We start from the raw sequence: 20,857 nt of genomic DNA, 5'->3' as shown, positions 1-20,857 counted from the left end.
CTTTGCTATAGCGATCCATTTTCTGGTCAGCTGCTGTCTTTGACATCAAAAGATCATACTATATATTATCACCAATTATTGATATTCAGTAAATATATAGTGACGTGGTCTTAATAAAGATGACGTTTCTTCGAACATCATGATACCTATATCGGCGAACATTCGTTGTTCCTCCCCTTTCGGTCATTTCCCGCGAAACGCAATTAGCGTAATTCACATGTATAAAACTCGTCCCTTCTCCATTCCTCTTACGAGCGATTCTCTGCTTTTGTAGCCTAGGCTACAAAAAAAGCTTTCTCTATGTTCACCGCGGCAATCTTAACGGCACGGATCTCGTAACGTGACTCGATAATTGCCGCAATCTCGGGGAGCGCCCTTTCGTTATTCCGGCCATATGCTGCGGCGGACCGGTACACCCCGGAGGTACGGACGAAGGGCCCCGAACTACCGACTGTAAAACTTCCTCCCCGGAATGGGAGCGTCACTCTTTTTCCCGTCTCAGCTCTTTCCTTCTCTCCTCCACCCTGCGAGCAAAACGCGAAACCCAAAAACGGATCGCCCCGCGGGCGATGACGACCGGAGAGGGTGGTGGCGGCGCCTGTTCGATTTCGTGCTTGTCAATTGCGAAGCCCTGAGCCAGTCCAAGCGAGAAAAAAAAAGGGGAGAGAAAAAGAGAGAGGCACGCTCCCCCGGTAAACGCGACTGCAGATTACCCGAAATTGTCTGGTATCCTTTCCCTTTTTACCCCTTTCCTTTTTTTTGCGAATATTCTGTTTGCAAAACGAACTTCCGAGTCCGCGTTCTGCGACATAAGGGTAGAAGGGTAGAAGGGAAGAAGGGAAGACTCTTATATATGCAATAGAAAATATATTTTATTTATCGTAAACATTATAGAAAATCAGTGCAACAGAAAATTTATTTGCCTATCGTAAATATTAGATATGCACCATGCAGGATTCGACTTATGCATCGTTTCGCTATTCACAAACGTTCAATGTCCATTGTATGTAGCAAATGCAAAGCGCGGAAACATTATTCTAAGGCATCTTGTCTAATATTACCGATTAAAGAAATTCCACCGTATCGATCTTGGTTAGACATTTAAGAGGCTAATCACGTTCAAATCACGATTACAATTGGAGCGATATACGGTAGCTTTAGAAAGTTTAAACGAATCGGAATTCACAGTACAATTAATTTAGAACAGAATTAATTTAATACCGATTATAACACTGAATCGCGCAAGAAATAACATACAACACTATCCTAGCTGCTCTCTCTCTACACATTCTTGCAATTTCGTTTTTTAGAAATTACGCGTTAAAAAGACACCTTATATCACATCTAAGAAAGGCACACGAGTCTCGGTATAGGAAATTATTGTCGGATTTGCGATTATAATTGTTTGATGGAATCAATCATGAATACACTATGATCTTTCAGCGATCAATGACAAAGTGAAATTCTGCCTACAAAGAGGAGTATTTCGTTTAAGCAATTAGATAATCATACGCGTATAAAACGACTTGTATACATACATACACATATATTTATCTAAAGACATACCCAACTATGAGCTAACATTTTCACTACGGAGTATTATAACGTGATTTTCCGCGCCGGCGAACGCAATCGCAAAATGATTACCCGAATTATAAAATACAGTGCAACATTAATAATAAAAAAAGGATAGAAAAACGATTCTTAAAGCTTTGTACATGTAGGAAGTATTGTTTCATATGGTAAGCATCATTGATACAGATACCGATGACCGCTCGAAAGACCCGAGAAATCCTTTTCAAGTAATGTATCGCAAGCTGACTTCTGCGTTTATTACTCGTGCACGCGCGAAATATAGTATTTTCTCTCGCTTTATGCCTGCCATTGTTACTTAACGTTTCGACAATTATATATTTGCCCACCCTCACAAGAGTAGCATTTTCCCTCCTCCATATTACCGCCTTCCCGCACCGCCTTTGACCGTATCTTATCGCATACGTTTGCGCGGAATTTTATTTCCGTTCATTTTTGCAATCGAACATATATTTTTATCCATGGTTCCCGTTTGCTCGCACTCTATTCTTCCGAATTGCTTTATTCTACAAAATCGTCGATGACAATTACGTTTGCTCCTGCATTTCCTCCCTTGCTCGGTTTCATATCTTCGTCGCAGTTCGCCTGCTCATCACTCGCTTCCGGTTTCTGACTCTTCGCTCCGCTCGTATCGCTCGCACTTTCCACGAATACAATGTCGTTGTCGTCGTCACTCTTCTCCTTGCTTGTCGATGCCTCCTCCTCTTGCTTCTTGTTAATACTGATGGCCAGTATACGAGACTTCTCCGGAAACTGTTCTCCCCTACCGACGGAGATCAAAGTCGCCCGTTTCGGCGGCCTCTGCAACGACGGTAGCTTCGACGTGACCTGGCTCAATAGTTTCTGCGTCGGTTGCTTGCTCGTTTCCTCCCCCTCAGGTCTCGTTAACTGTCTCTTCATCTCTTCCTGCGTGATTTTCTTAGCAAACTGTGTGATGAGCGGCACGTGCTTCCTCTCCTTCTCCTTCTCCTTTTCGCGTTCCTCTTTCTCGGGCTTGTCAGCGACGTCCTGCGTGTTGCTCTTCCGACTCGGCGTTAGGATGTATGTCCAACGATTCGGCAATGACAGTTCCTCATCGTCAGGCAGGCACTGCTTCCGGATATCCGAGCTGACGTACCAGCAAGATTTCAAGTGCATCGGGCCCTTTTCCGGACACGCTATCCTCTTGGCGACCTCGTTGATCTTTTGTAGCACGCTGACTTTCGACAGCGTACCGTCGTCTTTTCTGTTCCAGAATGTCATAAATTCCCGCATGAGAAAGTGTCTGCCATGCGTGTTCCCGTGCAGCAGCCGGATCAGGTCCGCCAGCGCCTCGTTCGGGAACTTGGTCTTCTTCGGGCCTCTCGTCGACTGCGTCGGCGTCTTGCACTCCGCGTTGGCCGACGAGTCGTCCTCCGTCGTCGTCGAGGACGGTAGGGTGATCGGTACGCAGCGGACCCATGCTCGCCGTGCCGACAAAAGCTCCCTGATGTGTGGAGGAACTGAAAAATTCGATAATTATTAATAATTAATGATAATTATAATAAGAAATTTACAAATATCTAGCACTTTTTCATAATAATTTTGTATTAACTAATACCACTAGTATACATTAGCACGATAAAGGTAACGCGAACGACTCTTAAATGCTCGAGGAAAAAATTATTTAGTAAGTGTTATAATTGCATAATGATATATAATTGCGTATAAATAAGATGTATTTTTTAATCGATACGTGAATAAAGCAATGTATACCACCAAATAAGACAAGCATGTACTCACCGGATTCCGGAAACGACTTGTCAATTCCCTCCCAGCAGCATCCGATTATTTTCGGCTTGAGCTTGTGCGTTTTCGCGTTCATCTCGGCCTCGAACTGCTCTCCGAGTATCTTCAGCTTCATCTTCTGCGTGTGCGGTGACTGTAACATGAATGAGACGCTTTACGCGTGCCGATCTGTACCTCATCAAAGTGAGGCCTCCGCGGGAGCAACTTTTGCAACTTCCGTCATTATAATACACTTACCATATCCTCCATCTCCTCCTCGTCAGCCCGCGCCTCCTCGTCGGACAGATACCTGCGTGGCAAAGTGAATAAAATTTATCTCTTCCCCTTCTCTTCTCTCGCAAGGTACGCGCACAGGTGTTTCAGGAATGAAAGGTGCATCCTTGACGACGTGAAGCACTTTATGCAATTTTATGGTAATTACGGATGCACGATGGAGCAAAGATGACGAAATTTAAGATCACGAGACGAGCTAAAACTTTCTTCACGTTCTTGCGTGTCAAACATTCAGTCAAATAACGATATCAACGAATCGCTGCTTGTTCTCTAAAGTATCGATACTTTGCGAAGGATACAAGTACCTCACTCGCGCAGTCATCACCTTCGTTAGAAATCTTGATAAAATATTGGCATGGCTTACCCGTGAGGAACCATAAACTCATTGTCGACGTCATATTCGTTCTCCTCAGGATTCTCCTCGTCCTTCTCATCGTCGGAGCCCTTGAGTGATTCGCCTGGTTCCTCTTCCTCCCACTCGTCGTCGGAGTCGACTTCATAATCGAACCACTTCTGTAAAATAAAATGCACATTCATATAGTATGCAAAAGTATCTATCTGGTCTTATATTTGTTCGCAAACACTCAAACACGCGATCCTGACCCTTAAACTCTCAATTAATCAATTTATTCTTGATTTCCCTGAAGAAAGCTTCAAGAGAAGAAGAATCTTTAGAGAATTCTGCTTGTATTTTCGTGTCCTTAGCTTTCCGTCTCTTTCTCGACTTCAGCAACGGATTATTCCGCATTTTGACGATCCACATTGAAAACGCATTGCGTCCAAGTATACTTGCGCGACGCCGATATCGCTCCTCAAGGAAGTCGGTATCGACTTGCAGATAGTCCAGTCTTGTCGTATCTCGGCATCGTAATCTCTACCCTCGGCTGCTCTATTTCACGTTGAAGACCACGAAACCACCGGAATTTCATCGGAACTCGTCATGAATAAGCAGGACGTCGATATCAGGGCGACTTCCTTGACGGGCGATATCTCGGCGTCGCGCAACCATCTCCGCGCGCACGTTCCGCCGATCCTCTTAGTCACATAGTTACAGCCGGCCGTTAAACGTCCGGCTGTCAAGATGTAGTAGACGCGTTTGAACGCGTGCGATGTCAAACGTGCAAGTGTTCAAGTAGATTCCAGCGCGTTCACCGGAAATCGATTGAAGGAAACGAGGCAACAATCTGCGCGATAATCCGCGAGGTCGCCCTTCGAGAGGCATGTAGTATCTTCCGGGAGTCCTCTCATTCTTCTCTTGGATTCTCGTGTTCTTTTCTTAACGCGAATACGTGACACTACATCACCTATACAGCGTCTCGTTCTACTCGTGTGCAACTTGGTAGCTTGTCGAAGTAGCTATTTTCACTTTTGTACTCGCGGCGTTTGCACGAGTGGCTTGTGTCTCCGGAGTAGCTATTTTTCTTTTTTTTCTTTTTTATGGTATCCTTTCCTTCTGCTCTCTTTTTTCTCCTTTTTCCCATTTTCACATAGACGCGATACGTACGCGCAGCAATTCGGTTTTCCAAGACGGGATGAATTGAGCGTGCCAGCGACGATAACGCTTATCGCGTCGTTCCTTCTGCGCGCACAGCCGTGGCACGTCCGACCAGGCGCGATAATTCCCGGCATATAATTGAAATCAATTAGTTCGAAACGGTACAATATAAAACCGCGTCGCGGAAACGCGCTTCTTTGCCGAAAAGTCGATAAACTCTCTCTCTCCCTCAATCGCCCTTTCTGCTTTCCTCCTCTTTCTTTCTTTCTCGTCTCTTTTCTCTTTACGCCGCGGCGCGAAGCATCCTTTGTTCGATAAATCAACGTCGATTTCATCCCTACGTGAGCATCAATTACAAGACTCCTCTCGAGACATTAATTTATTATCGGGGAGAAACGTAATCTCACCGGCGATTGATACACTCGTCGCGCGCGCCAGGACGAGTAACGCAAAAACAATCGCCGGCCCTTTGCTAATAAACGAAAAAGGAGAAGAGGAGGTGCGTTCAAGCAGCTTTTGGCAGCAATACGAAGGTACGTATGCCAGGCGCTTAATTTATCACGAGGATGTCCCAGAGACCACAAGCGTGCTTTCAATCGCGGATTCCTTCGTCATCCTCAAATCAATTTTTCATCAAAATATTGAAGCGTCGATAATTTTGAAACTGGCAATTTTTTTGAGTAAGCTTGACCAGGGTTCGATTTAGGAACTATTTAAATACTTAATAATGAACTATTTAACTATTGAACTATTTAAATACTTAATATTGAAAACCAAGGAAATGCGCGACTACATCCTATCAAACTCTCGATAAGGGAAGGTCGACTGAAATTTGATAAACAGTTTAGAAGGAAATACAGTTATCTATGTTGTGACAACGTCTATTTCCAGTCGAATTGAGCAAGGAAAACCACAATCTACGGCAAGAACGCTCCACAAAAACAATCTGAGGAAAACTGTAGAGAGCATCCGATTACTTACAGATATATGTACAGAAAATAATGTTTCAATTACAGAACTAACAAGTCGTTAGTCTCCAAGTGTTATCGCAATGTTCAACAAATATGTCATTTTGTTTCGATGACTCTTTCACGATCACCGTTGTTTTTGTCGTCGGGATTAATCCGATGTCACAATTACCCGCGATTGGAGGCGCGAAGAACTCGAAGCAGATGTCTCACACCACTCTCATGTGCGCGCATACGCACACATGCACGTACACACAGGCACGCACGCAGCAAAGGGCCGCAACGGGAAGCCGAAAGGGAAGGCACAGTTATCGGCTCGCGGGCCCGGTGAATGCGTTTGCGGTCCACGATGCATGTGCCACGTAGCCCGTACATTATTTACAGCGTGTTGTCGCCCGGCGGGCCATCTGTAATGGCTGTTTTATGCCCCATTAAGATTACGAGCGGTGCTCCTCGTCGTGCACACCGTAGATTAGGAGGTCCCGGCAATCGAACTGATTTATTTCCCCCAATAATCCGACCGGGGCTGCACTTCGTTATTCAAATCAGTGTGTTCGCTCGCGTGACGGGGAAGCGGGGGCCGGAAAAGCGAAGCATCCCCCTTGGAGGGTAAAAGCGCGATCGGACCCCGCGAGTTCCGTCGTGGGAAGGAAAGTCTTAAGGGGTGAAAGGTATAAAGTCTAGTTCTAAGGAAATGGAAGCTGTAAAATCGAGATTCTTGACTCGTCGGATGCTCTCCGGCGGGATTGACGGAGGTGAGATTTTAGTTGTGAGATTTGTTGCAAAGCGAGCTTTTAATTATCCACTTGACATGGCACGCGCGCAGCAGCAGCGGAGCATGTTAGTAATGCAGGTTTAAAATGCGTCACGAGATAAACGCGCGCGTTATCTGCGCGAGGGCACATAAATTTCGCGCGAAACACACTATCGGCAAGATGACTATGCCAACCGCACGAGTGATACTTTAATTAAAATATACACGACGAGCCGGGACGAGTGTCGACGCTGGTTCTCGCGCGTACGCATCCGCTTCGTTCGTCGTTCAACGCCGATAACGGCGGTCTTTTTCTTTCCCTTGCAAACCACATTCCAGTTTACGCGATCGAAATTTCATCGGGAGTTGAAACCAATTTCATAATTCCCAGCGCAAACTCAGCTGGCACTTTCGCGAAAATAAATGTAAACCGACTTCAACTCTGAAGTTTTTTTCCGCTGAAACTGCCCGAAGCGATCGGAATGGATGACAGTCTGAAGGTACAAAGTTTCGCGAATACGAGCTGATTTACGCATTCACCGATGAGCGAGAGTTAGATGACTTTTCTAGCCAGCTGGATTATTAGGATCTACCTCGCATGTCCGTATAATCGTTTCCATGATTGCAATAAATCGAAATATTAGGTTGTTTACACTTTATCTGCGTTAGGCTTTTCAATTATTAATAAACAATCTCTATCTTGCAAATATACGTAAATGCGTGTTACAATATTATTAAATTAACGTGTCCAACACATTTGTTGCATGTCGGTCACCAGTCGGTCATGGCGTAAACGGAAAGCTCAATGCTGGTCACTGATGACCGTCGTGACTCTGAACGTGTCTAGACTGACATCAGCGATCCTTTTCTCCTTTCAGATCACGAGTTTACGTGACCGAAATTTCATCGAGCGGAAACGATTGATTGGATCATCTCCAACGATCGGCGAACGAACGGATGTCGTATGAGCTGCGAAAAAGCTTGAACGGAACCTCAGAAATATGTTTTCTGAGTTCATGCGGATCCGATCCGCGGAGAAAATGGAATCTGTTAAGGCCAAGGAAACTTTGACGCGATATACGGATAGCAACCGATAGAAATTGATACCTGATACACAGCGCGTGGTTGTGCGCAAAGGGTTAAAGCAGCGCGCGTGAATTACGAAAGCGCGTCGTGTTCGCGGAATATTACGTAGCGCGTAATACGTCGACCGTGAGATATCGCTCCTGTATAAAACGCGAAATCAATCCGATATCCGCACGTGCCAGGATTAGATGTCGGCGCGTAAAAGCAGATACCTCTCTCTCTCTCTACTTCCATTTCTTTTGCTTGTTCGTTGATGCTTTAAATCGATCGCCATTCCCTCACTTATTTCGTATTATTGCATGATTGCAGACTCATTCACCTACTTTCATCCTTCAACACGCGAGCGAGATACGTTTTTTAATTAAAATTATTATATAGAATCTAAAACGCGGTTGCCACGGTGCATATATTTTACATATTTTAAAGAATGTTAATAAACTATTGATAAAATATAGAAAATATTGATAAAAATAAGGAAGATAAGAAAAGAAAGTAACAAGAGATAAAAAATAAAAAACAAAAGAAACATTTCCATTACGTTCACAAATAAAAATTCAAAGTCGCAAGCACGCCAACTAATCGTAAGATGATTGTGATTTCCATGTTCGCGAATGATATACGATGGTTACTTAAAGAGATATCATCAACGTATATAAGATAGCTCTATTTAATAAAATAACAAAATAGCGCATTAAAATGGCTAACAAACAAAAATTAGAGATATCATGAATTCCGTGCGCGAGAACAATCCATTAATCTCTAGGTTGTAATAACGTAACGCTAGAAACATAATACCTTGCCCCTCTTCTCGGGGTAGAATAATTCCGTGCTTTTTTTCCTTATTTCTGTGCGGTATCACGAGTTCTCTCGAAACACGCGAGTGCAATGGATCCGAGCGCTCGCGGAGATATATCGGATCGTTCGCGCGTCCGCTAGATAATATTATAAAATAAATCCGCCAGATAAACGGTCCATCGTGCGGACGAGATCGACTGTGTGTCGTCACACACCAAGCCGTGATCTGTTTTTCATAACGCGCCGCAATTACCATGATAGCGCCTGTACCTTTTAGCGCCGCTTCCCAATCTCGAGTCGTCAAACGAGTCGACGCAAACGCGAGTTTCGGAATGGAAAACAACTGACAAGACGATCAACGTACGTAAGTTTGCAAAGTGCAACGTTATGTTCTATTTTTTGAAACATTTTAACGCGATCCGCGTATTAATTTATATTTATGCAACATTATCATAAAAGCAAGCAATATCGATAAGTGAAAAGAAAGAAAGAAAGAGAGAATGATTGTTAATTGCAAACCATAATAATTATAATCATAATATATAACACACACACAAATTTAGTCAAAAAGTTTGGTTTGATTTTTGCGTCAAAAATCTCACTTTATTGCATTAAGTAAAAACAAATTATTGAACTAAGTAATTACCATCGTTGTCTATAATTAGAATAATGATTCTTTATTACATAAACATTATCAACATTGTGTGTGTTACCTATATTACATATATTATATGTGTGTGTGTGTATATCTCGCGCGTCAGCGATATGGCGATATTGAAAATCGAATTAAACTTTTTGACTGACTTTATATAATCGTGTATTAAAATATTATATTGTATATAAAACATGATATACGTAACAGCTGCAAATTATTTACCTATAATTTTATAATGCCTTTACGTAACGCTGGTACCAACTAGCATCTCACTTTTAGCATCTCGCGATTAGCTCGCAAAGCGGGATCGTGTAATAGTTGCGTGTGCCGCGCGATCAGGAACGGCCGTGAAAAATTGCCACTGATCGCATATCGTCTCGAAATTAACACGCGGCACCGAGGTGGTGCGTTTAGCGTTTTCCAAGCTGCAGCAAAAAGAAGACGCGCGAACGGCATGCAAGGGGATGCCTAGGCATCCGAGATCGCCTAGGCTGCGTTACACTGTATTTAATATTTCATACCGGAGTGTTTTGCGTCCCCTTTGGCTTCCCCAGCGTCGAACCCGGTACCCAGCAGTCCCCGTATCCCCGGTACGCACGGGCGACCCAGGAATCTGACCCCCATCGTCATAATGGCAGGCTACGTTAACGCGGATACGGCGCGATCGAGTTGCTTTCCGTGACTTTCGTTAAGCTGCATCACGCTTATCAGCCTCCGCGAGATGTTTCGCAACTAGACTGCAGAACGTTGAGGGCAAATTCCTGAATACTCGAATACGAGCGGGGGATTCTTGAGAAATTTCACCCTCTCGGCTCTTCGCTTTCTTCATTTCTCTCCTTTCCTCGTCAGGCCGATGTTCAAACGTAAAATTGATTCCGGACGACTCGAGAACGTCCAGAGAATCAGCGAGAAGTCTCCCCGAAGAGTGTTGTAATCGGGGTGCCGGATTAATCTCACCTATGTGTTATTTTCCGCGCGATCGCGGGTCAAACTCGAATCTCCAATTGAGCGACAATACAGCGTTTATCTGAGGTCAACCTCACACCGATAAACAGGCGATCGAACTCCTAATGGCAGTGGCTCGGGAATGGGACACCTTTATCGAGACCTGTGTCGCACTCTGGGTCAAAGCGATCATCGCGCGGCAAGAGGATCGTCACGCACTCGCGCTACGTTTCCTCTCCATTCCTCGTCCGTTTCGTGGCGCCGAAAGTAATTCGGAAAGATTCCACGCGTTTCGGGTCAACCGCTCGCGGCCGATACGACGTTTTTCGCAATCGGCGAATCGGCAACGCGGGTTCAGGCCCTCATTATACGCTCGTTGAAGATTGATTCGCGCGTGAAGAAGCCGCAAGCGCGCTTCTCGAATGCCTCTGCTGTGAATTTTCCGCGAGGATGAGCCGTTTGTTGAAGGTTCTCTGTAATATCGTGACGTCATTGATACGCCGAGATGAACTTTCCCGCGCGGGCCCGATCGTAGAGCGGATCCAGCAGCCCGCTCCTCGGATTACATCACGGATCCGAATCGCCAATATATCTGGCGGCCGAGCCACGTGCGCGACAGCGCGACGACATCCTCGAGACATCGCCGAGAAGGCGAGGAGAGGACGAAGCTCTCTCTTCCTTTCTTTTTCTCTCGCCCACGGCGAAATCGGCGGCGAGCATTATCGGCGATTATCGGCCCGGGGGACAGTAAATTAAACGGCTAGATTGTCTGATGGCTAGGGATGGGATCAAGTTCGATGTGTGTCGATCGCAGAGTCGATGCAGATTGCTTCGTCAAACTCGTAATAGCATCCGCGAAGGCTGTCTTGCTCTTCGATAGAGAATCTGGTTTCCGAATCGTTCGGAAACACGCTTCCTTCGTTTGCACCTTCTACTACACATGCGAAATGCATCTTCATCTTCTTTGTTTTGGCACATCTGTTCTTTTGAGATTTCAGCGTTCATTCTCTTCTCCACTCTTTCCTCTCTAATCTTCTCCCATTTCCATTTCTGGCGAAAACTTTCGAAAATGATCATTAATGTCTTCATTCATGTCAAGACTTAACAGGACCAAACTATTAAAATTGAAAAGCTCATCATACCGACTACGATCGCGGAGATTCACGACTTTTGCGAGACACTTAATCCCATCTCTACTGATTAACACCAGGAGAGGATAAAGCCGACTGCGAGGATGGTGGTGCCGGCGTTCTCTCTTTCTTCCTCTCTTTCGGTGTTCTGGGATCGCACGTTGACGGTCCCTGGGGATCGGCGCGGTGACGGCACCGGGTGGCACAGACTAGCATCCTTATCTCGGGGGAGCCGTGCGCCACGGCTCTCTCGTCACAACGCTCTCGTCGATGCTTCACGCCCGGAGGATTAGCTCGACCACCAGTTGCAGTCTCGACACGACCCTCGACCGGTCGTGACGCACCGATCGCCTTTCGGCCCCCGCGACGCGTGCCCTCGCGTGCATCCCGCGCACGTACCTCGCTCGTTGGTTCATTGCTTAATTTCAGGACTTGCTTGTCTTGATCGTTTCTGAGCGGAATATACCGGTCGAAGAGATATCATCGATGTTATCGATGTCATTGAATTGATACCTTGTAACGTCAATCCCCTGATCAGGGATGTCTTCATTGCTCTTGGAGATCGAGTAAAACATAAATAAAAATTTGTTTCTACATCAAAAAAAGCTAAACTGGATCTGTCCATTTGCTGAACAAAACGCTAAATGGGCGAGACATTTATCCGTCTATCATAAACTATATAGATTTGTAATAATTAATTTGCCTCGCGATTGAATATATTGCAATCAATCCTCGAGACAATTATGTAAACGTGCACGTCACGGTTTAGTTGAAATTGTTCTTTGGAAAATTCTAATCGCGCACGATTTTCGATTTTCGCCACGGGAAGCCACCCTTCTACGTGAAACCAATACTTCGACCTCGCTTCCGACCGATCGATCATCATGATTGAGGAAGCTACGACGCTCGACGTGAGTTTGGGACATCTTCTTTTAGAATATTTCGAAAAATTTCTGTACTGGATATTTCTTATTGAATTATAATAATATAAGTAATATGAAAATAAATATTAAATTTTACATAAAAAGAAAAAATGAAGCAGAGGATATTATTGAGCAAAAGGTTCAAGCAGCACTTATAGAGACTTATTTTATCTCCAGATGACGGACGAACTGCTGTTCTCCGCCCTGGGCCTGACGATGGACACTAATGTCGACAGACAGCTATTGTCACCGATCGAAATGAATCTAATACCTAACGATCACGAGATATCGTGCGCAACCCCACTCAGCGATGATTTCGGAATATTCGACGGCCAATTCAACGTGGCAGCAAACCCGATGGACTGCTACACCGATTTAACTTCTAAATCGTCTTGGAACGACTGGTCCATCACCAACACGCCTACGTCATCGGGTATGCATTGTTCACGTACCAACACAATAACGGTAATTTAAAAGCGACGATTACAGATCACAGAGATCTTCTAGACAGACTCGAACGTGCCACACGAAAATTGGACGTTCTGCATCCATATTTTTCGTGCGTGTAAGCGTCTACTTTGGCGTAGACCTAAAAGACAACGCGCAATATTATTGTGGAGCTCGAAGCAGCATTGAATTTTATTTTATTTTCTAAAAAAGATCCAAATATATAATATTGGAATTGATGTTAGAATTAATCAGATAATAATCTTGATGATACCGATGATCTAGAGTACCGACGATACCGATAGATCCGGATAATTACAGGTTGTTTGAGCGAGTTGGGCGAACTGGATTCGGAGCTTGGAGACTGGTGCTTGGAGAGGAACTGGGACTCCGGTCTTCCGGAGAGAACACCGCTGTGCACCGCCGGGTGCGAGGGATTCCTGCATTTGCCGCCTCTGCCTAATCCGCAACAGACGCCCCAATACGAGGAACCGCTGCTCGTGCTGGGGATCGATTTACGAGCATTGGAGAACACATTAGCAGCGAATACGATAGGTACGATAGATTGCGAACGCTGCTACAAAAATCATTATTCGTCATTGTGGTCATTATAGTCATTCCGAGAAGGTTGGAAGTAACAGCTTATTACATCCAGTGTTCGAATTGATGTTGATCTCGTTATTTTTCAGACATATTATGTGTCGATAATTAAGCTATTTTAACGTTGTATTTCATTACATTGTACATTATGCATCTCGATTGCAGATTACAACAACAACCAGTTAGACGACAATCTGCTAATCTCGTCAGCAGCTACCGCCGCGTTAGCGACGCACGATTACACGAACCGCAGTTTGGCAAATGCGGCGGAGGATCGATGCTTCCCATGCACTTACCAAGGCTGCGTAAAGGTGAGTCTTTTTATTTTTACCGTAAGTCCCTGACATTTTTATCGATCATTTCGCATCAAGCCAATTTTTATCCTGCAGCTGTCAATTCTAGTATAATCGAGTCAATTTTAATATTTATTAAACTTTAATATTTTAATATTTATTAAACTTTAATATTTTAATATTAATTTTAATATTAATTTTAATTAAATCTCTCAGAAAAGAAAAATTCGATGTTGCTTCAAACAAGCTCGATGAATTATATAGTGATACTGTGCGTTCTTTTTTCAGGTCTACGCCAAAGCATCTCACCTCAAGGCTCATCTACGTCGGCACACCGGTGAAAAACCGTTCGCGTGCACTTGGTCTGGCTGCGGGTGGCGTTTCAGCCGATCGGATGAATTGGCAAGGCACCGGCGATCGCACTCGGGAGTCAAACCATATCCGTGCGAGATGTGCTCGAAGAGATTCGCGCGTAGCGATCACCTGGCCAAGCATCGCAAGGTGCATCGAAAGAATGCTTATCCGCTGTTCCACGGCGGCAGGGGATTACGCGGCGCCAAGATAGACGTTTTACCCGCGGAAATCTAGGATTTCGCAATATCCCATTATATCCCGCCGAGACGAGAGCTGCAATTCATTACCGATGACGCAAGCGAAACGATGTTGTATAGTTTTTATGTAGATTGACCAGAGTAAAGTACTTAAAGTGATTCTACAAGGATAATTAGCGTACGAGATAACGCGCTAAAGGAATAAAATGTAAACTGGTGATTCTTGGTATCTTCGGCGGCTAACATTCTTTTAAATTCTCGATGTGGTTTCGATGCCATCTCGAAAACAAAACATCAAGTTTCCTTTTCCTTATTTTACTGTTAAAAATATATATAAATGAAATGATGCCAAAAATTTGAGAGAGAAAGATAAGGAAAGACACATCTCTGCTTTAGAACCACTAGTGTAAATCGTGTTACAAGATCACATCAAGATTGTATTTTCTACGACAATCGAAAGGTTTGTCAAGTAAATTTTTAAGGTAGCAAATTTTAAACAGTTACTTTAAATTGAAAAAGTTACATTAGATTAACTCAACCTAATATTAGTGTGACCAGTCCCTATTAACGGCAGTTAAAAATTATTCCGATAAGAAATTTTTATCAGCATTGTATGGGATGCTAATAAATATTTTTCATGACGGAAAATGTGTTATTTGTATCTACCTCAAGCGTTTCTTTTTCACTTAAAAAATGTCAAATTGAACGCATTGGTTTATTAACGTAACAGCTAGTTGTTTCATAAATCGGATTTCAAAGTATCTAAAATTTGTAATAAATTATCTTTTCGAAAAAAAAAACACGATTTTTCGCTCTTAGTTTTAAAATCCAATATCATCAAATTAACGAGCTCCTAATCAACATTTAGAACAACAATCATAATTAATATAATAATACTTCTTACCTCATCTTTCACGAACGGCCGTCGGGAATTCAAGACCTTACTTCGCTTCCGCCACGTGCCCCAATAGGGAGGACGACGATTCTCCTTGAACTGCAATAGCTTCGGTCGGTGTTTCTCCAAGTTGTGCGCGTCTCTTATAATGTTGGAACTGCCGTCGTTGTCGTCGTCTGTGCAAACGATCGATACTCATTAGATTACTCAAGAAAATGGAACATTAATCTAATTTCAATAGCTTAGCAACATCTTACCTAGCAGAATAATGTCGTCATCCTTCGCCTCGAGCGGCCACGTCTTCAACGAAGTGCGCGGTACGATTCTGCCCTTCCTGAGGTCTTCGACGTACAATTTGGACTTCTGCACGTCCGTGTCACGCTGCTCATCGAGCAACGATTTCTCACCTTCGTTCAACATTCTTCGACAGACTGGCGCGATCTTCATATCAGCCTTGACTTCAAAAGGCATGAAGTTTTTCACCTCGACGACACTCTCTTCCTCAATTTGCTTGGCTTCATGCTTCCTGGAGACGAAAAAACTCGCGAAATTCGACGCAGCCTTCTGCTTTCTACGCTCAGCTTCTAACTTTTCTTCTTCTTTCCGTCTTTTTTCTTCCTCCCTGGCTTCCTCTCGTTTTCTGCGTTCTTCCTCCTTCGCTTCCTTATCTTTCTGTTTTTGTCTGGAAATTAATAAAATTGTTATAGCAATAATACAACGAAAAATAAAACGGTAATAAAATGAGGTTAGATATGCGTACTCGATCTCCAGTTGCTTCTTAAGCTCCTTCAGCTCTTTCTCTTTCTTCTTCTGCTCCTTTTCCATTCTTTCCTTTTCCTCCTTCTCCTTTTGTTTCTCCTGTCTCTCACGCCGTCGATTCGCCTTTTCTTCCTCTCGCTTTTTCTCTTTCTCCTGAACAGTGGAACGTAAAATGATTAATAAAATATCACGTTAGATTTTGCGAACCAGATGTAAAAATTCGGAATTAATCTCTGCACAACGTACCTTCCTCAATTTCAGTTTCTCTTCCTTTCTCCTAGCAATTTCTTCCCTCTTCTCCAACTGTTTCGGCGTCAGTCTTTTTAATGTCTTCATCACATGCTTGTCGCTTTTCGGAGTAACGGGCACTGCGGATTCTTCAGTTTCTTCATTTCTACTCAACGTCGACCCGTCCAACTCACTCGGGTTTTCATTATCTGAAGACAAAACGGCGACATCAGAGTCCCACTGTTGGAAGGAAGGACTTTCCGCCTGTTTATCATTATGGACACTGGGACTTTCCTTTCCTTGAGACATTTGCAACTTATATTTGTCTGAAGACTGTGGCTCCAAGCTTTCATCCAACGAAACCTCATTCTTTTCTTCCTGCACGGATGTATCTTGAAGGTCTTGTCTAGATTTTGACTCACGCGTACTACCGTCACTGTCGGCAGTAATTTTCCTATCTGTTTTTTTGAGAAATTTTGTTAAGGCACCAGATTTCTGTTGCGATTTATCCAGCTTCTTATTCTTTCCCAGAGAGCTCCTCTTAGGCGTGATATCACCTTTCTTGTTCTCATCATCAACGCTTTGCTTCGATTGAACGTCTTTTTTCTCATCGTCAACGCTTTGCTCCGATTGAACGTCTTTTTTCTCATCGTCCGATACTACGATGCACTCTTTACTACTTCCTCTCACATTCTCCTCTTCATCCTCTAAGATGTTCTGATTGAGGTGATCCTTCTTTGACAACTTAGATACCTTGGGACTTTTGAGACTCACTAAAGGCGATGTCACTTTCCTCTTCTTGTTAGGCTCAATGTTTGTACTTGGCGACAATTTAGCAGAATTTAATGCTTGAAACGGTAGTTGCGCTGAAATAACGAACCATTAATTATAAATATATGTTTAATTAATATAATAATTGATTAAGCATGTATGTTCTACATAAAAATAATTTTCTTGTACATGGATGATGGCCCATATTCAGAATGTATTTACAACAGTAAAAGCGTCTCTAAAAGTGGCTTAAAAACCACCTGATTAGCTGAGAAGCCACATTGAAGCCCATTGTTATAAGCATTTTCTGAACATGGCCGATTTTATGAGGAAAACAAAATACCTTGTTTCATTTTCTTCTTTTTCGCAGGCTTGACTGCTTCCACCGCGCAGTCATCGTCATCTATCGAAACGTCCATCATTTTCATTTCATTAAATCTGAAACGAAATGTCGCACGAGTTTTTCTTCGTTCTTCTCGTCACGATGTTGAAGTATAAAAGTAGTTGCACGCAGTTGCAAATTGGCAATTAAACAATCGCGATTTTACCTCGTTATTGCGATCCGTCCTCAGAGACGCATTCTGCGAAGAATTTATTAAGAACAAACGTAGGCAGAATGATCTGTCAATGCGGCATAACCTAGACGAAGCCGAAACAACTAAACGATTTAATCGATTGCGCGGATGACGTGTTCTTGAGCAAACAATAAGAGATCTATGGAAATATATCAATCCAAACGCAAACCATTCGCGTGATCAAGAAAAACGTTATGCAAATTAACAATAAAGTATCGCGCGATCACGTCGAACTGGAACAAAATCCGCGGGAAAATGCGTCCTTCCAGTGGCGAAAAGCGAAACACGTATGCGTGAAATAAGGAAACTGCCTGGTAACGTCATCTGAACTCTCTTCGCCTTCTCTTATCTCTTTCTCGCTGCTTAAAATTCGTCTCTAAATTGTGTCTGGAAAGTAAAACTTTGATCCGTTTATTAAGTCTTATTAATAAACGATAAACGTTTATCTAATTTTTTTATTCATTTACCATCTTTATTCTTGTTTATTAATTCATTGAATAATATTACTTATAAATAAAAAATTCTTGCAATCTCTGTCATCCTCTTATCCGCTATTGGATCACAATACTTGAAGATAAAAACTTCTTTTCATCCGCAATTGCTATGCTATTCAAAAATAAAACGTTCTTTGTAGTTCTATTAATTCATGCTACCTGAAAAGGGCAATTACGTCTGACCCATTGTTGAATTGTTCTCCTACCTCAACTTCAATCGAAAAAAGTAGCGGAAGTTTTAGGAATTAATTTTGAAGTAGACTTCATGGCAGACTCGTGACGCCTGCAGAGTGGCAACCCGCCATTCGCTTTGTTTAAAGGGACAAGGAGGGCTCGCTGTATGATCCATGTGAAGAATATTTCTTCTTATTGTGCATCAAATAATAATGGGAATAATATATTTATTGCTCTTATGCAATATAAATGTTTTATTTTGTTATTAAAATATATACAAATCTTTCGAGAGGAGCGACCGTGCTTCTTAAGATAGCTTGTCTTTCGATCGGCGTTTCAATTTGCTTTCTGCTGCTTCGACATCGTTGCTATGTCGCAGATACATGTAATAGTACGATAGCCAGCAATAAGTTATTCCAATTGCGCAATATACGGAAGTAAACGCCAACGGTAGAAACGGCAACTTTTCACCAAACAACGATTTGTGCAGCACTACTTCATAGATCGTGATTAACGGTAGCGGTATTAGGTATAGCTTTTCGTGCAATCGCAATAGAGGCTCGCCGTGTTGATTAGTCAACACCAGAATCGACGAAAGCACGTGTGCCAGAGACAATAATAATTTTAAGAGAAATAAATTAGCAGGATACAGCAGCGGCAAAAGAGCAGTGTATCCAGCATTGCTTAAAATTATAAATATCCGTGCGTCTCCCGCGTCCGTCACTGCGAGGATGCTGAGAATCGTTATTAATTAGCTCGCTTTACGCTCCAATTAAACGAATATACATTTCGTAAAATAATGAAGTATTTTATGTTGCGTATTTTAATCTACTTACCACAGAGGAATGATCGCAGTCAGTATCGCTTTCTCGTGCACGTGCCAGCCGAGCATGAACGAGCTCAACGCGCATATTATAACGCACCTGACGAAACACTTCGAATTCATGTAGGCCTTCTTAAAGAGCAGGCACCACAACGCAGGCTGTAACAATTTAAACAAAGTTACAATTAGTTAATCCATATTGTACAACGATTCTGGAAATAATAAAAAGTAAAACGCGTAATAGAAAACGAGTTAAATTACTCTTTCTGTGTTGCATGAGTAGACTTACGACCATCGCCACAAAAATGAGAAGAAACGTGACAACTGGCGTCGGAGTGGGTAATATGAGGAAACTCTGCTCTTGCACCAGACCGCCCGTCATCACTGCAGACTTAGCGTCTCGCAACCATCCCAGATTCTTCCATATCACGGACAGGATTTTCTCCACGGCTATGTATAGAGCCCAAGCATTCGCAGCCCAGTACGAATGTACCAAGCCCCTTTTGAACGGAAACAAACGGGAAATTACCTAATGGAAAGAGGATTAAATTGTAAGATATACAATAAAAGGGCATTTGCAAGTTAAAAATATTATTGCCTGTGGTAACTGAGCACTGAAAGGGCCGAAGGACACCGCCAAGATGGTCAGAACGATGAATCCAAGTGTAAATAATCGTCTGAAGAATTTGTTGCTGTTCAGGCAATATGACTTCAGTAACCAGATGGTGTACGCTGGTGCCACGTACAGGTACAGATGTTTCAGATTGAGTAAAACGGCGAACCACGCGGCACCTCGCAGTACTGAAGTCTAGAAACGAACTGCTCTTTACTGTAAGTAAATTCCAGGATACTCCTGCTTCCAGGATTTACCTGCTCACCAATCCTCGAGACGTTCGCCAGGGATATCAGCAACACGCCAAGCAGAAAACCATTGTATTGGAAATGTATGTGATCCACTATCAACAGCCCCGCGTTACACAGCGATAGAAATATGAAAGCTGCGCAGCTGCTCGCGGATTTGCAAAACGTTCTGCTTGCTCTGCAAGAAGAAAAAGGAGGGGGGTTAGAAATGATTACATTATACATGAAAAAAATCTTCCAAAATTAAATCTTTAAAGGAGAAGCTCTTCATCTCTTCACTGAGAAATATAGCTTCTTACTAGTTTGCAATCGCAATGAGAAAAGATATTTTTTTAAATTTTTCTAAGATTAGTTCAATTTTCTCGACACTGGATTTTGTGAATACGCTTACTCTCTCGCTCCATATGCCAATACCACATCGGTGAATATGACAGTGCCTCTCTGGAAATATATGGTGGCGAGTGATGCGTAATTCAGATTCTCCACTCTGACCATCTCCGGGTCGAAGAGCACAGCCACCTGGCTGAGGCAATACTCGAACCACGCGAACAGAGGCGGATAGTCGAGGGTCCAGGGAGACAGCGAGTTCACGTACCATTCTCGCAGAGGCAAACTGTGCGTGATGGCGAGCCAATTGCGGTGCACCTCGAAATCAGTAGAGTGACTACAGGAATAAATTCAATCAACAATTATTGACGCGGTAAACAATCTACACGAATCAGCTTTTGCCACTGAAGCAACCGGTTGGAAAAAAATTTCGTAAAATACGTACTAGGTAGGAATTAGGAGAACCTTCACGCAGGTGATAAGGAGGAACGTTCGCAGAAGCGTGCCGTCCACCCCCGGAGCCAGGAGGGACGCTTTTCCACCCTGTTCCACCGGCGTTTCTCTCAGGACACTCTTCTCCCCAGCTGACATGCTACCTAACCTAAACTTGCCATTCGCCAGGTAAGCGTCGTGTGACGGACGGCAAAGCGATCCGGTTGTGTGCGGTTGTTCTCG

The 20,857-nt window shown here is 43.3% G+C and overlaps 3 protein-coding genes across 4 annotated transcripts; 1 reads left to right on the top strand and 2 right to left on the bottom strand.

Annotated features, from left to right (window-relative positions):
• Positions 1-852: 852 nt before the first annotated feature.
• LOC105284708 (chromatin assembly factor 1 subunit A) lies at positions 853-17,762 on the bottom strand. The gene is made up of 10 exons (XM_011348436.3): positions 17,477-17,762; positions 17,272-17,366; positions 16,176-17,023; positions 15,931-16,082; positions 15,428-15,852; positions 15,180-15,346; positions 3,998-4,146; positions 3,598-3,649; positions 3,355-3,493; positions 853-3,074 (listed from the first exon to the last, which is right to left on the bottom strand). Exons 2-10 carry the CDS (start codon positions 17,354-17,356, stop codon positions 2,095-2,097), a joined length of 2,997 nt encoding a protein of 998 aa, XP_011346738.2. The 5' UTR covers positions 17,357-17,366; positions 17,477-17,762; the 3' UTR covers positions 853-2,094.
• On the top strand, positions 4,161-14,917 carry LOC105284707 (oocyte zinc finger protein XlCOF8.4). Of its 2 annotated transcripts, none has more exons than XM_011348435.2 (5): positions 4,161-5,661; positions 12,562-12,817; positions 13,153-13,386; positions 13,597-13,742; positions 14,013-14,917. In XM_011348435.2, exons 2-5 carry the CDS (start codon positions 12,562-12,564, stop codon positions 14,310-14,312), a joined length of 936 nt encoding a protein of 311 aa, XP_011346737.1. In that variant the 5' UTR covers positions 4,161-5,661; the 3' UTR covers positions 14,313-14,917. The 2 variants fall into 2 exon arrangements, with proteins under 2 accessions (XP_011346737.1, XP_019888944.1); XM_020033385.2 differs by lacking the exon at positions 4,161-5,661 and adding an exon at positions 10,465-12,372.
• Positions 17,763-18,407: 645 nt separating the features above from the next.
• On the bottom strand, positions 18,408-20,807 carry LOC105284704 (probable dolichyl pyrophosphate Glc1Man9GlcNAc2 alpha-1,3-glucosyltransferase). Its single transcript, XM_026972118.1, has 7 exons — positions 20,628-20,807; positions 20,247-20,519; positions 19,865-20,033; positions 19,593-19,802; positions 19,284-19,523; positions 19,008-19,153; positions 18,408-18,905 (listed from the first exon to the last, which is right to left on the bottom strand). The coding sequence occupies exons 1-7, from the start codon at positions 20,771-20,773 to the stop codon at positions 18,479-18,481; spliced, it is 1,611 nt and encodes a 536-aa protein (XP_026827919.1). The 5' UTR covers positions 20,774-20,807; the 3' UTR covers positions 18,408-18,478.
• Between the last annotated feature and the right edge of the window lie 50 nt (positions 20,808-20,857).

This window comes from Ooceraea biroi, chromosome 9, assembly GCF_003672135.1.
Source record: "Ooceraea biroi isolate clonal line C1 chromosome 9, Obir_v5.4, whole genome shotgun sequence".
NCBI classification, from domain to species: domain Eukaryota; kingdom Metazoa; phylum Arthropoda; class Insecta; order Hymenoptera; family Formicidae; genus Ooceraea; species Ooceraea biroi.
This window is presented reverse-complemented; position numbering and strand designations above follow the sequence as displayed.

Bases quoted from the DNA above. Each gene is read 5' to 3' on its own strand.
- LOC105284704 (XM_026972118.1), bottom strand. From the start codon at position 20,773: ATGTCAGCTGGGGAGAAGAGTGTCCTGAGAGAAACGCCGGTGGAACAG. The intron at 19,803-19,864 runs GTAAATCCTGGA...GTTCGTTTCTAG, and splicing joins TCTCGAGGATTGGTGAGCAG to ACTTCAGTACTGCGAGGTGC. The intron at 19,154-19,283 runs GTAAGTCTACTC...AAATTGTTACAG, and splicing joins TCATTTTTGTGGCGATGGTC to CCTGCGTTGTGGTGCCTGCT.
- LOC105284707 (XM_020033385.2), top strand. From the start codon at position 12,346: ATGATTGAGGAAGCTACGACGCTCGAC. The intron at 12,818-13,152 runs GTATGCATTGTT...GGATAATTACAG, and splicing joins CAACACGCCTACGTCATCGG to GTTGTTTGAGCGAGTTGGGC. The intron at 13,387-13,596 runs GTACGATAGATT...TCTCGATTGCAG, and splicing joins ATTAGCAGCGAATACGATAG to ATTACAACAACAACCAGTTA.
- LOC105284708 (XM_011348436.3), bottom strand. From the start codon at position 17,356: ATGAAAATGATGGACGTTTCGATAGATGACGATGACTGCGCGGTGGAA. The intron at 17,024-17,271 runs GTATTTTGTTTT...TCGTTATTTCAG, and splicing joins AAAGAAGAAAATGAAACAAG to CGCAACTACCGTTTCAAGCA. The intron at 3,075-3,354 runs GTGAGTACATGC...CGAATTTTTCAG, and splicing joins CAAGTCGTTTCCGGAATCCG to TTCCTCCACACATCAGGGAG.